The sequence below is a fragment of the Arachis ipaensis genome, chromosome B07, assembly GCF_000816755.2.
Source record: "Arachis ipaensis cultivar K30076 chromosome B07, Araip1.1, whole genome shotgun sequence".
NCBI classification, from domain to species: Eukaryota; Viridiplantae; Streptophyta; class Magnoliopsida; order Fabales; family Fabaceae; genus Arachis; species Arachis ipaensis.
Window position 1 is genome coordinate 59674644 of NC_029791.2, and position 16524 is coordinate 59691167.

A 16524-nucleotide genomic window follows, 5' to 3' on the forward strand; every position below is an offset into this window, starting at 1 on the left:
TGCCAATAAACATCTTGCATTTAATTGTCATCACATGCACTTACTATATTACCTTTGATGAACTTTTCACATGTAGTCTAGACCATGTGTTAACAACACCCTTCTTTACCGTGCATTGATTATCACCCTTAATATTCGCTCCCTTGCTCGAACCCTTACGCTTTACATGTACTTACCTCTTTCTTTTTTTTTAGGATGGCCACCAAGAAAGGTAAAGAGAAAGCTACTCCCAAAGCACCAACGTGGAGAGGAAGAAAAAGAGCATTAGTAGAAGAACCATCTTTAACAGCGGTAAAACCCTCAACAAAACGAATAAAGAGGATCATCAAGGTCGATGAAAAAGAGAAAGCCTTCCCAGCAAAGGACACTGCGCGGTACACTAACCGCTACTGTGAGCAGATGTTCCCCATCCTGGCAGCAAGGAACTATAACAATGAGCACCTTCTCATCCTCCCAACCATCATTGCTGAAATTGTTGAGCCCCGCATTGAGCGAAGACAATGGGATTCCTACGGAGACGGCCACGGCAGGTTAATCTATCATGGGTAGTTGAATTCTACTCCAATTTTCACATGCCAACCATGCAGTCTGTCTATGTCCGTCAGAAGCAAGTCCCTATAACAAAAGAAGCCATTCAACAAGCTTTAGATCTTCCCCCTGCTCAAGAAGGATTGGAAAAATTTCAAGAAGCCTCGTTCAAGCACCAGACATACCAATTTGACTGGAACGCCGTTCTCAGAGTTATCGCACAACCTGGCAGCAGATGGATCTACGGAAACTATCGTTCCTGACCTAAGGGCATATTGGCTTCCGCACTCACCTTAGAGGCTTGAGTATGGGCACAGATCATGTCCCATTACGTCTTTTCGAGCACTCATGAGTCCTCCTTCACTGTAGACATGGCTGTTTTACTCTGGTGTATCCTTACAGACCAGCACCTCAATTTACCAAGACACATTCGGCATGCTATGGGACACGTACAAATTACGGGCAACTTACCTTTTCCCGCCTTGGTTTCAGATCTAGTCTTAGCAGCCAGAGTCTCCTACAGAGCTGGGGAAACCAAGGCCATGATTCCACGAGATGATCGATACGTCCCTAACGGGAAGTATATCAGACCTCTAGCAGCAACTATCAACCGGAGCACGAAACCAGCAAAAGATATTCCTTCTTCTTCCACACCACAAGCCCCTTCAACAAACCAACTGCTCAATCAGATACTTGAGAGGCTAGAACGGATTGAACGGAAAGGAAAGCAACGAGAGCGCCATAACAAGCGCAGATTTACATACCTCAAGGAGCTACTTGTTGGTAACCACCCACCTAGAGAAGACCCAGACACCCTGGACTCTACCTCATTTACCAGCACAGGGAGCCATGGGTCCCGATGATGGAAATACTGCTACCAGCCCCCTTTGTTCCTGACAGATGGCACTAAGGATGGTGCAAAGCTTTAAGTGTGGGGAGGTCGGTCAGTACTTGACTTTCGGAGGTAATTTCTTTTTCCTTAAACACCAATAAATAGGATATTTAGTTAGTTTTTCTTTTATTCAGAATAGGATAAATTGCATAGTAATAGGTTAATTGCATGCATGTTCTACTTGATTGAAAAATAGTGAGTTTCTTTTTAAGATCCTATTTTTGAAAAATTTCACTAATTTAAGTCAAAACTTTTGTGTTAAACTTGTTTGAAGTTGTAATTGGAACATAGTTTAAAACGCTAAGAATACATAACCCGTGAGATTTTGAGCCTAATTACATGGTTACATTATTTAACCATAAATATTATTCTTGTGTGTTCACTTCTCTATGATTGTAATCTTTATTTTGTTTCATCCTATATGTCCAATGTTTAATGTATCTATATGCATGTATATGATTGAGGCCATTACTTGTTTAGCTCACGTATCCCAAATAAGTCTACCCTTTAAATCACCATTGTCAGCCACTTTGAGCCTTTTAAATCCCATTTGTTCTATATTTTACCACATCACTAGCCTTAAGCAGAAAAACAATTAAATATTCCAAAATGAATCCTTGGTTAGCTTAAGATAGAAAGTGTGTTAATTGAGTATGGGAAACTGTGGGAACATGGGGTTAATAAGGGAATGTATCATGATGGGAATTTGGATACCTACTCATGTAAAACAGAAAAAATTGAAATTCCATGTGCATTGGTATGTTATTTCTATATAAAAAAATCCAAAAATATTCAATAAATATTTAAATAAATAAGGGGACAAAATTACCCCAATTCTAAGTTAAGTAAAGCTCCAATGCATATGTGATAAGAAAATTAAAAGAAAAAGTTAACGCATGAGTATGTAATGTGAAAGTGGGAAATTATAGGTAGCTAGACATGAATTAGAATTATATAGAGTATATGTATGTTAGGTGAAGGCTTAGGTTAGTCAAAGATTCATATTCTAGCTCACTTAGCCATATATATACCCTTACCCTTACCTTAGCCCCATTACAACCTTGAAAAGACCTCATGATGTTTGCATTAGTACATTAAATATTGTTGATTGGTTAGGTGAAGAACAAAATTTAGAAAGCATGATTAGAGAAGAATAGAGTGCTTACCCTATACACTTGAGAGACTAGAGTGCATATACACCATCAGTGAGGGTTCAATGCTTAATTCTATGTTCTCTGCTTTCATGAGCTATCTTCTTACAATGTTACCTGTTTTTACTATATAAAATTGAATTAGTGGAATTTGATTTATGTTTGTCTTGAAGAGCTTATTTATTTTTAACCAAGTAGACAAGAATCATATAGTTGCATTCATATATATAGGTTGCATTGCATTGCATGAGTTTTACATTTCCCTACTCATTTATTTTAGGATAAGTTAAGCATGAGGACATGCTAATGTTTAAGTGTGGGGAGGTTGATAAACCATTATTTTATGATTTATATTGTGTTTAATTGAGTGGTTTTATCAAGTCTTTACCTACTTATTCATATAGATTGCATGAATTTTATAATTCCTTCCTAGTATTGTTTATGGTTGAAAACTTGCTTTCTAGAAACCTTTAATTAGTACATTTTAACTCTCCTTTATACCACTCGATGCCGTGATCCGTATGTTAAGTGTTTCAGACTTCATAGGGCAGGAATGGCTTGGAGAATGGAGAGGATGCTTGCAAAAATGGAAGGAACACAAGAAACTAAGGAGATGACCAGCGAACATTGACGTGATCGCATGACTCACGTGAGCGCGCGAAATGAAGAAATCGCAGTGATGCGAACGCGTGCCTGATGCAAACGCGTGGAGTGGAGTCTGCACGAATGACGCGAACGCGTGGACGACGCGTACGCGTGACCTGCGCAATCTGCAAAAATAACAGAATATGCTGGGGGCGATTTCGGGCCGCGTTTTGACCTAGTTTTCGGCCCAGAAACACAGACTAAAGCTAGGGAACATGCAGAGACTCAAGACGCATCCACACACATTCAGATACATTGATATTAGGATTACTTTCAGTTTTAGATCTGAATCTAGATTAGCTTTACATTGATAGTTTATGCTTTTGCTTTGGATTTTGGATGCTGAAGAGTCATTTCCTCCGCGAAGACATTACTTTAGTTTGTTTCCTTATTCCTTTACTCTCATTAGTTGCTCATTGACCCTATTCAATTAAGTATGTTGCATTTGGAATTTATTAATATATAGAGTTACTTTTAATTTTAATTAATTTTAATTCTCTATTTTATTTTATTTAATTTACTATGTCTTCTTATATTTTTATGAATATTAATTCTATGTCAATGGAGTAGATTTCCTACTTGACATGGGGGTTGATTAAGAGGAGACACTTGAGTTGGAATGCTCAAGTGCTTAGTTAAATTGGACGTTGTTGGCTAATTCTGTACCTATTAACTCTAGACCTTCCCAAGGGAGAGGACTAGGATTTGCGGTAAGAGTTAGCTCAATCACTTGACTTTCCTTTATTTAGTAAGGGTTAACTAAGTGAAAACAATAACCTCTTTACACTACACTTCAGAAGATTCCAACAAGGATAGAACTTCCAATTAATCATTCTCCCAGTCAAGGCCTTTTAATATTAATAATAATTCTTTGTTCTATTGCTTTAATTTACAATTATTTTTATTCATTATCAAAACTCAACTTTTCTGGAAAACTTCTAGTTAATAAAATAGCACCCTTTCCTGCAACTCGTTGGGAGACGACCTGGGACTCATACTCCCAGTATTTTTAATTTTAATTTTTGTGACAACCCCTTTTTAAATTGGTGAGGTAGACTTTAGCTGGTTGGGAGCTATACTTGCAACGCATTTCTTTTATTAAGACTCTCTTAATTGGTCTAACTTCTGCCACGCACCAGGGTGTTCGAACTCGAAGGGCGAGAGCTTCCCAGGTCATGGCACGCTTGCAACCTACGAAGGTATTATAGTTAGAGGTAACAAGGATCTTAGGATAAGGTGCACTCTTTTTCCTGAAAAGGTTTTTTAATGAGGTGCCAAGCCAAGATTTATAAAATACCTAACTTAGAGGAGTAAAACTCCCACATGTATATATTGGCATATTTTCTATTTTGAATAAAGTTTTTCAGATTTCCCACAAATCCTTTATCAAGACACATTAATCTGAAACGCAAAAAATTCATCGCCCGATTATAAAGCTACAGATCGGCAGAAAGTGAAAATCAAATTCACTGCACGATCACGGTAAAGACCAACAAAGATGAAAACCAAATTCATCAAAAGGTCGACTAACGGGGATCAAACCCAATATCTACAAAATCGGCAAAGATAAAAGGGTGACAAAAACAGAATAATGCAAGAAGTTATCAAAAGTGATCCATAGAAAGGACCTAACGAGGTCTTAATAAAAATGGATTGCTAAAAATAACTTAAAAGACTGGCCGACATAAAAAAGTCGGACCAGTCGACCACAATGACCAAAGTTATAAAAAGTAAATCCCTGGAAAGAGGTCTGGCCAGCCCTAAAAAAGAGGATTACTAAAATAACTTAGAAAGGGCCCGACATGATGAAGTCGGCCCAGAACAAAAAGTTATAAAAAGTAATCCCTGAAAGAGACCTGAACAAGGTCCAAAAAAGAGGATTACTAAAATAACTTAGAAGGGACCGACGTGATGAAGTCGGCCCAGAACAAAAAGTTATAAAAATAATCCCTGAAAGAGACCTGAACAAGGTCCAAAAAAGAGGATTGCTAAAAAAACTTAGAAGGGCTCGACATGATGAAGTCAGCCCAGAACAAAAAGTTATAAAAGTAATCCCTGAAAGAGACCTGAACAAGGTCCAAAAAAGAAGATTACTAAAATAACTTAGAAGGGCCCGACATGATGAAGTCGGCCCAGAACAAAAGTTATAAAAGTAATCTATACAAGAGATCTGACAAAAGATCCAAAATAGATTACTAGAGATAACTCAGAGGAGGTCGACACAACCAAATTGACTCGGCAAAGCTACCAAAAACTATAATCCATAAGAAGAGATCACCCAAGATCCAATCAGGAGGGATTACTAGAAATAGCCGCGAAACACGACCAAGTTGAAGAAATCGACCAACAGAAGACACACAAGTTGGATCCAGAAATCCGTAACCTCAAAAGAATCAAGCTACAACTTTGAAAATACGAAGACAGCTAAAAGAGGTCGGGCAACAAGGTTCCAACACTCCCAAAAAAACCTAGAACGTGTCAGATAAGCGCGGATAAGCATATTACGAAAGAAACAAGTTATAATAATAACAAAGACTCAAGAGGCCACCTAAAGTCAACCCCAAGAATCTGAAGAGATACTTTGTTCTTCAAAAAAACAAAGTTGCTAACGGAAAAGCAACTAAAAAAGTATCCACAGTCAGAACAACCAATTACAAAATTTAAAGTTCAAAGCCCACAAGCTAGGCTGTATACAAATCATCTAGAATAAGTCAAAGAGGATCCAAAGAGTTCCCAGTTGCAGCATCCCGAGGTGAAGGAGGACGAGTTTGAAGGGGCACCACATCCACCGTCCCATCATCTCGGTTCAGGACCTGACAATCAGGATCCGACTCGGGATGACCACCTGCATGGGTTGTAGAAGTCAGCGCAATAGAGACTTTGGCAGAAGGCACAGGAGGATGGTTGACATCATCCTCATCATCAGGGTCATCAGGGACGATCTTACCATCTTTTACGATGTTGTCCAAGCTAAAGAGAGTAAGATCAAGCTCGAGTGCAAGAACTCGAACTTGATCCTTCAAATTCTCATAAGCAGCATTCACACTGCCTGCAAGATGACCCTGGAGCTCGGCATAATCAGCTCGGACAGACTCCAAATCCTCCCTAAGACCCACATCTCTCGGTATGTCGTGACATAACTCTCCTTGTGCTTCAAAGTCATATCTTCAGACAACTTGGCAGAACCCGCGAAAGCAATAGCCCGAGTCTTCTCTCCCTCCAACTCTTTTTCCAACATGGCCACCTTCACCTCGAGCTCTTCCTTCAAACCTTTCATCTGGTCGAACTCCAACTTAGCCTCCTCCATAAAAGCCTTTCTAGCCTGAATAGGTAGATTCTGGGTAGTTCGATATAAAGCCGCCCCCATGTGTGCCATCTTGATGCTGCTCCGAGTAATAAAATCCAGATGGCAAAGAAGAGAAACATCGTCAGTAGGGATGGTACCACAAGGACCAATTTGCTGATCCACAAACTCGACAGCATCAAATTCAGGGGCATCAAGGTTAAAAGTCTCAGCTATTTTTTGTTTTTTTGGAGGAGGAGCGCCGGTAGGAGAAGAGGTAGCAGCAGAAGTCTGTGAAGGATCGACCAAATGAACCCGAGGGGTGGGAATCGTCTTCCTCGGTCCCAGAGAACTCGATATAGAGGGCTTCGGTAAAACATGAGAGGATCCTTCCCCAGCCACCTTGGCCGAGATGTTTAGGGCCGCAGTCGCCTTCCTCGTCTTTTTGAAGGCCTTCATGGAATCATTATTTTTAACCATCTCTGGAAAAAAACACAGCAAAACCCAGTTACAAAGTGAGAGAAAAAGAAAAAACTCGACAAAATGAAACAAAACAAAAACAAAATAAGTCAACCACTACCCAGCTCAGCTTGGAGAAGCGAGGGATCCCTTAAAAACTTTTTGATGTCCAGATAGGGAGGTTGTCCCCAGTTCTCCTCCAACACATTAACAAAGGCCTGATCGACCTCGTCCAACATCTCCCACATATACCTCGACACCACAACATTCTTTTGCCACTCTAAAAGAAAGGCGGGCTCATCATTCTCATCCAGAAAAAAGGGGCGAGCTCCTTCAACAGCTCGAACCTTGAAGAAATAATTCTTGAAGTTTCTAAAAGACTCATCATACATCAAAAATACTTTCTTTCTTTGGGCAGACCAAAAAGAAACCCAGGAAGCTTTCTTTTTGGCAGAAATCCCAGCCTTGGTCAAAACGAAAAGGTAAAGAAAGAGAGTTTGGGAAGGCTTAACATCCAGTTCCTGACACAACAACTGGAAAATCGTAACAAAACCCCATGAATTCGGATGGAGTTGGGATGGAGACACATTGCACGACCACAACAAATTGGTCTCAAAAGGAGTAAAGGGAAAGGTAATGTTCATTTGGCTGAAGAACTAGTCATAGGCATAAAAGAAGGGGCGTTTCCCCTGGACCGAAGTAGGGAAACAGACCCTCTCATCAGAATCAGGTGCTACTAGCTCATAATTTTTCTCCTGCTCCCGATTACTACAAATCCTATGATGTTTTCTTAGCTCCACATAGAATTCAGAATTCACCACAGAAACACACATCAACACGAAGGAGTCCAACCAGTCCGACATGCCCTCGGGGACTCTGGCTCGACAATATTTTTGCGAGATGACATGGGTCAACTAAAATCCTACAATAAGAAAAAAGAAAAAGGGGATTACTAATCAAACAGCTCGGGCAAGTTAAAGAGAGAAACTCGGGCATAAATGGATACAACTCAAACTAAAGCACGTAAGTGTCAAGAAGTCAAACAACGCAACAAAAAGAAACCCCAGGACCCCCACCAAAAATCCAGGGGCATCCTTTGGAGGAAATAACAGAACAAGGACTCCAGGAAAATCTACAAGCTTACATCTCTACCCTTCCTGACAAGAAAATAATAACCCTATTTTCAACGAAAGCGACACTTCAAGAAGAAAGCCACAAGCCACAAATCAAATAAAGTCATCAAAATCGCCACCTTCCAAACTACAGTTTCAGTCTATTAGCAAACGGAACTACTAAGCAACAAAACGTGCTAAGTGGAAATCATCAAAGACACAATCTTCCTCAAGAATCAAACAAGCCATTATCCCAAAAGCTTCAGCTATACAGAAGCAGGCAACAAACATGCAAAGCCCTAAAAAGCTTCAACCATCGGGGAAAATCCCAAGAATATACAGAAGGTTGAAAAGGAAGCCAGGAAAAACACATCACAGAGATAAACAAGCACAAAGAATATGAAAAGGTTCAAGCTTTCCAACATACATTTAAGAAAAATCAAAACTTCACCAAGAAATAAAAGGAACGACGAAAAAAGTAAAAGAAACGAGAGCCAACCTGAAGAGAAAGGAGAAAACTCTGAAGAAGTTGAAAGACGGAGCAACGAAATCCGGAATCGCCCTTTACCAACAATCGCCAAAAAGCGTCGTAGAGAAAAACGCGAATATGCAAGTCTCGGACAAAGAGAAAAGGGAGAAAGTTTCAGAGAAGAGAAAACCGTTTTGGTGAAAAGTACAAAATGAACGTGAGAGGCAAAGAAACGGCTCATTAAAAGAATTAATGAGGTTATTAAACCATCGCTCATTCCCAAAGCAAGGAGACGCGCGTTTTTCAAAAGAATGAAAATTCAAAGAAAAACGTTCCGTATTCAAAGGAGAACTCTACAAAGAAGAAGTCGACAAAATGCTCGAGTTCGGCTTCACCATAAAAAGATCGAAGTCCTAAAACTAAAGATTCGACCTCAAAAGAAAGACCGAGCTCGAGCAGGGGCAATGTTCATACCCTGGGTCGAGCTATCCGACCCGGGATGTTTCAACGACAAGTCAATTGACCGCTTCAGGTCAGACTACCCGACCTATTCAAGAGCTCGACCAAATCACTACAGAGGCCCAAGAAGGCCCAAACGAAGGAACACAGCCCAAATCTAAAGGTAGCCAAAGCCTAGAAAGATAAAGGCGGTTCCCTTGAAGATAGGATGACCTTACCCAAAGATAAGATAGGATAAGATAACTATCTTATCCCCAGAAGGACCACTCCTCACCATTATAAATACACTGGAGCACCCAGGTATAACTCATACTCTAATTCTACTAAAAACCTGCTTAATACCCTTGCTAACTTAAGCATCGGAGTCCCTTGCAGGTACCACCACCCTCCAGTGACAAAGGATCAGCATCATCATTAAGTCCCACAAGTTGAACACGGCGGCTCCGGCCACCACCCACAAGTCGAACACATCAGCGCCGATCAGCACCGCAGATCTCGTCCGAGATCGACCTACAGTTTCAGGTAACCCTTGGAACAGTTACCGTCGTCGACCTCTCCCATTACTTCACCGCCTCCACTTTTGAAAGATCCATCGCTATTCCGCCCTAACTCACTACGTGGCCTAAGAAATTCACCTCTTCCTTCCAGAACTCACACTTAGATAATTTTGCATACAATTTATGCTCTTTCAGGATTTACAACACAATTCTCAAGTGATGTTCATGTTCTTCTGCCGTCTTTGAATAAACTAAAATGTCATCTATGAATACTACCACAAATTTGTCCAAAAAGGGGTGAAATACTCTGTTCATGAAATCCATGAACACAACAGGTGCATTCGTCAACCCAAAAGACATCATTGCAAACTCGTAGTGTCCATAGCGTGTCCTAAACGCAGTTTTCGGAATGTCATCCTCCTTTACCCAAATCTGATGGTAACCGGATCTTAAATCAACTTTTGAAAATACTCCAGCTCCTTGCAACTGATCCATTAAGTCATCTATCCTCGGCAATGGATTATTGTTCTTCACAGCCACTTTGTTCAACTATCGGTAATATACACAGATTCGCATTCCTCCATCTTTCTTCTTCACCAATAAAATTGGCGCTCCCTACGGAGATAAACTCGGTCGAATGAACCTCTTGTTCAAAAGCTCTTCCAACTGAGTCTTTAATTCTGCCAAATCTATTGAAGCCATTCAGTACGGCGCCATTGACACTGGTCCGACTCTCGGCACCAAGTCAATCGCAAATTCAATTTCCTTTTGAGACAGAAATTTGGGAATATCTTCAGGAAATACTTCAAGAAAGTCCCCAACTGCCGAAATTTGATCTAACTTCTGTTCATCACCTAGAGTATTCATAGACAAAAGTATATAACCCTAACACTCTTCCCCACTACAATTCACCAACACAGAGTTTAGGTAATAACCTTCAGCTACTACTGCACCTCCTTCCCCTTCCGGCATAAACCGAATCAATTGCTCAAAGCAATCCAACAATACCCGATTCTTTGACAACTAATCAAACCCCAAAATCATTTTCAACCCAACTATTGGTAAATAGATTAAATCATGAACAAATTCTCTATCCTCATTCTTGAAAGATACTTCCCTACAACCTGATCTAGTCACAACCGTCTGATATGGGGTATGCACATGCAAATCGAAAGCTAATTTTGACATTTTCAACCCTAGTTTCTTAACTTTATCAAATGCAATAAATGAATGTGAGGCTTCAGTATCATACAATAAAACCAATATTTTCTCACCAAATAAATAGTTACCTCGCATCAAAGGATCCACCTTAGTATCATCACTGGCGTTCACAGCAAACACTCGGCCTTGTTGATTCTGACCCGCATTCAGATTCCTCCCACAAGGGCAATCTTTCGCCATGTGTCCAGGAAATCTACATGTAAAGTATTCACCTATACCCAGCTTGCACGAATCATATGGAGGAAAATGCCCGCAACTGTTACAAATTGAATCTGGAGAAGTCTTACTCTGTTTACCTCTTCCTTTAGCCTGGTGGTACTGATCATAGTTATTCCTCCTAAAGCCCCCTTGACCAAGAGGATGTTGAGGTATGTGTCCACCCCTCTTGAAATTCTGACCTCTCGGCTGAAAGTACTTGCCTCGGCCTCTATTGTTGTTTCCTCCTCTAGGATCTCTTGCTAGTGCCACCTTCTTAGCGCACTCCTCAACCACTCAGGACTTGTTCACCAATTCAGAAAATACCCGAATCTCCAAAGGAGCTACAGCCATCATAATGTTGTCCCTCAATCTTCCTTGGTACTTTATACACTGCCAGCTTTCATAGGACTCTGGGGCACCTTGACATACCCTAGAGAACCTACAGAGCTCCCCGAACTGACTAATGTAATCAGCCACAGACAATGAGCCTTGATTTAGCTGCATAAGCTCTAACTCCCTAGCTTTTCTTACTAATTCAGGAAAGTATTTCTTTTTAAAAGCTATCCGAAATACATCCCAAGGAATGTCGGCATTCTGAAGCTATAGTAATCGGCATTCTCTTTGTCACCAGTGCTGAGCCTCTCCTAAAAGTTGGTACGCCGCAAACTCTACAAATTGGTTGTTAGGGACATGCTGGGCTTACAGGACATGCTCCATTGCTTGGAACCAATTTTCTGCTTCAGTAGGGTTGGTCGACCCTCTAAAAGTTGGTGGATGACCTTTAGGAACGAAGCCAAGGTCATCGGAATACCTCTTAAGTTGTTACCGTCTCCTTCTCCATTTCCGTTTTTATTCCCATTTCTGTTTCCATTTCCCATCGGTTGACCCATCCTCTCCACGGCTTGCATAGTCGCAACAGCGTTGGCTTGCATAGTATTTTCCAAATTGGTCATCGCCGCCATGAACTCGGCATGGTGGTCGGCCAGTTCGTCATTCTCAGTTTCTCCCCGTGTACGCGTACGATCTCATTTGCGAGTAGCCATTAGGGTTCCTGTCTATACCAAACAGTCGATATCAAGGAGATCAGTCTCAATATCAAAAGCCTAGTGCTTCAAGTATCCCAAAAAGGCACTCACAAACAAGCATGCTATACATATAACAAGCAGATAACCTAAATACCATGAAAGAAAAAGACACAGAGTATGCAAAGAAGCACAATCGCTCCATCCCTCTAGCTCACGAGGATGAACCGTTTTGATACCACTAAATGTAACACCCTAATTAGTCTAAGCCTTACCTCATTCCATAAAGGAAAGGAGAATTAAAGGTCATGACAATTCTAAGGCTTATCTCTTCTATATATATATAGAAGAGATAGTAATTCTAGAAGCCCAATAAAGAAATAAGCTCAAAAATAGAGTTACGAAAGCCCGAAACATTCACACAAAGCTCCAAGCATGAAAGCACAAGATATAAATACAAGATAATAAGGCATATGTAGATATATGAGTATAATAGTCATAAAATACTAGCCTTAGCTAGCGAATTTTAAGCCGACTAGTTATATACAGATATAACAGAGTTCTGAAAGTTAAAACAGCATATACAATATCTCTCTCAAAGTTAGCCTCGAAGGTAAATAAAGATAAAAAGTGAGAGCACTAAAACAAATATCCAAAAGAAAATCCAAAAGATGCTATAGATCCTCTGTCACCATCACGCAACTCACCGAGGTGGGTTACAACCTGCATCTGAAAAACAACAACAAAATATTGTATGAGAACCGGAGGTTCTCAGTATGGCAACAGTGCCCAGTAATGTAAAATATAAGATATTGGGATGCCAGAGGCAATCCTAGAACTTCACATAAAGCATAAGATTCAACTTAAATTAACTTTAACTAAATTCTTAAACAGGTCATCTAACTTAGGGGATTTCTAATCTAACAATTTTACCGCTATCCCACATCCTTTGCCAGCCTAACCTCCATGCAATCCCATCACCACCGCCTTTCGAACCTCCTCACTTCTAGTAGAAAACACAAGTATAATCATGTATATCAAATAATTCAAGAAGCAGTTAAGCATGTTATACAATTAGGTAAACAATGCAAGTCGGCAAAGTAAGCAATCATATTGATAAACCACTATTTTATGGTTTATCTTGTGCTCAATGGAGTGGTTTTTATCAACTCTTTACCCACTTATTCATACTATTTGCATGTTTTAACATTTTCCTTCCTGATTTTGTGCTATGATTGAGAACATGCTTCTTTGGCCTTTAAATTGCTAATATTAATCCTCTCTTATTACAATTAGATGCCTTGATATGTGTGTTAAGTGATTTTAGAGTTTATATGGTAGGAATGGCTTGGAGGATAGAGAGAAAGCATGCAAAAGTGGAAGGAATACAAGAAATTGAAGAAATTGCTAAGCTGTCTAGCCTGACCTCTCCGCACTCAAACAGTCATAACTTGAGTTACAGAGGTCCAAATGAGATGGTTTTAGTTGCGTTGGAAAGCTAACGTTTGGGGCTTCGCAACGATATATAATTTGCTATAGCTATCCCGAAGCCAGGTGACGCGAACGCGTGGATCACGCGGATACCTGACCTGGCAAAACCTCAATCCACGCTAATGCATGGATGACGCTTCCGCGTCACTTTCCCGCGACCTGTACATAACAGAATACGCCAGAGGCAATTTCTAGGCTATTTTTGACCCAGTTTTTGGCCCAGAAAACACAGATTAGAGGCTATAAAGTGGGGGAATGCATCCATTCATTAACAAGCTCGTAATTCATAATTTTAGATTTAGTTTTTAGAGGGAGAGGTTCTCTCCTCTCTCTTAGGATTTAGGATTAGGATTCCTCTTGCTTTCAGGATTGTTTCTTTTTAGAAGGTTCAATTTTCTTTTTATTTATTTTCCCAATTTAATTAATGAACTTTTCCATGTTACATATGATCTTCTTAATTAATGTTATTTGAGGTATTTCAGTTTATGATTGTTTTATTCTATTTATGAATGCTTTTAATTTTATTTAGATATTTTCTTCCTTTTGGCTTTGGTTAAGTAATTGGTAACACTTGAGTTGTCAAACTCAACAGTGGTTGAAATTGGCAGATTCCTAATTGATCTAGATCGCTCTAAAGCTAGTCTTCCCACAGGGATTGACTAAGACTTGAGGATCAAGCTAATTAGTCCACTTGACTTAACTAAGTGGGATTAAAATCCAATTCTCATCACACCTGATAAGGATAACTAGGATAGAAATTCCAAATTCTTATACCTTGCCAAGAGATTTTATTATTATTAATTTATTTTTCTTGTCATTTAAATTGCTTGCTCCTTATTTCGAAAACCCCCAATTTACAAAACTCATAACCAATAATAAGAAATACCTCCCTACAATTCCTTGAGAAGACGACCCGAGGTTTAAATACTTCGGTTATCAAATTTAAAGGGGTTTGTTACTTGTGACAATCAAAACGTTTGTAAGAAAGGACTTTTGTTGGTTTAGAAACTATACTTGCAACGGAAATTTATTCTGAATTCTAGACCACTCAAAAGTTCTCTCTTCGAAATGGCGTCGTTGCCGGGGAATTGCAAACGTGTACCTTATTATTGGTTAATGTAAATATTTTCTTTTGCTTGTTTATTTGTTTTTATTTTTGTCTTTATTTTTACTTTTTCGTAAATTAAGAGGTTATTGGTTTTTATTTAGTTATTAAAAAAAATTTTCAAAAATTTGTTCTTCGTGTTCATCTTGACCTTCAAGTTGTTCTTAGTTGTTTTCTTCGTTTTGATCTAAAAATTTTAAGTTTGGTGTCATTTTATTGTTTTTCTCTTTCCTCATTAAATTCAAAAATTCAAAATTTAAAACTCAAATTTCAAATTTCAAATTTCAATTTGCAAAATTCAAATAAAAAAAATTTAAATTCAAATTTCAAAATTTCAAATTTTAATTTTCAAAATTCAAATTTTTTTATTTAAAATTCAAATTTCAAATTTCAAAATTCAAATCTTTTTTTTCAAAATTCATATCTTTTTCAAAATCTTATCTTATCTTATTTCAAAAAAATCAAATTTCAAAATTTAATATTCAAAATTCAAATTTCAAAAATTTAAAATTCAAAATTTCAAAATTTAAATTTCAATAACCTTTTAATTTCAATTTGTTTTTATTTTCGTTTTTAAATTTTTATTTGCTATCATGAGTTCTCACCCCCATCGCTATGAGTCTGGTTACAATTATGTTGCAGGAAGAAAAAATTACAATGCGAACAGGCATCAAGGTTGGAACAATCAAAGATGGGAGGAGCCACAAGGATTTGATCAACCCTCTTGGCGACAACCACCTCCAATGGACTATCAACAACCACCACCATATACCTATGAACCCTTTCCTCACAAGCCCCTTTCCGCCATTCACCTCCATATGACCCTGACCCTCAACCACCATACCAACCACCTTATGAGCCATATGAACCATATATAGAACCACCCCAATTCCAACCCAATTACTCCCAAGAACCACCACCTCCATATACACCATGTCCATATCCATCTACCCAAGAGTCATATGATCCTAATCATGCAATCCAAGCGGAACAAGAAGCAAGGGATCATCTCAAGGAAGCAACGGATCGATTTCATGCAACTCTATATCAACTAAATCAAGCAATAAGTCGATTAGCTTCCCAATGCTTGGACACTAAAAGTGCTCCTATGGCTACATGTGGAGAATCAATAAAAGAGCGTAACATAAAAGAGACACTAGAAACTCCAATGGACAATGAGGAACATACCTTTGTATTGGAACAAGTGGAGGAAACCGTAAGAGCTGACAAAGAGGAAGTGATTGAAGACTTAGGAAACGCGGAACCTCCATGGGAAATTCAAATCATAGAACCTCCTTCCAAGACGGTTGCATTTGATGTTAAGGAGGGTGTACAACCTCCAAGGCATGTCATGATTAAGGACTTGGAAGAGGTCGATCAAGAGATGGAGATTCAAGAAGAAGAAGCACAGCCTCCCATGCCCTTGGTGAGCAATGAAGAAGAGATTGAATTAGAAGAAGGCTACCAAGAGGAAGAGGTTGATATTAAAGAAGCTTGCAAAGAGGTGGAAGTTGTCAGAGAAGAGCACAAGGGAGTGGAGCTTGAAATCACCTTGCCAAAGTTATTGGAGACCCCTCCCCCTAAGTTACCATCATCCTTCACAACATTCAAGTGGAAAAAATTCATATCCCTTAGCTTTCTAATTCCACTTGAATATGGGCTACTGGAGACGGATGGTCAACTTAGAGCTCTTTGTGGCATTAAGAGTAAGAGGAAGATGGTCAGTGGTAAGAATTGTCCTGTAAGGTTCATTATGGTTGGAAGCTTTAAGTTTAAACGCAAAAGTTGGTATAAAGCTCAACTGAATGGGTCTAGGAAGTTGTTTGGACGCTTCAGTGAGAATTCTAAGGCTAAACCACCCAGATGGAATCATGATACTCAACTTGAAGACAGGTGTAGAAACAAGATTTGGGATCCAGGAATATATGAGGATCAAATTTGGGAGCTCAAAGCTTGTGAAGAACTCCATCAAAGCTTAAAGAATCTACCTGG

At 39.3% G+C, this 16524-nt stretch overlaps 1 protein-coding gene across 1 annotated transcript; it reads right to left on the minus strand.

Annotated features, from left to right (window-relative positions):
• Nucleotides 10198-11876, minus strand: LOC107607304. Its single transcript, XM_016309272.1, has 5 exons — nt 11618-11876; nt 11239-11444; nt 10609-11196; nt 10431-10518; nt 10198-10349 (listed from the first exon to the last, which is right to left on the minus strand). Exons 1-5 carry the CDS (start codon nt 11874-11876, stop codon nt 10198-10200), a joined length of 1293 nt encoding a protein of 430 aa, XP_016164758.1.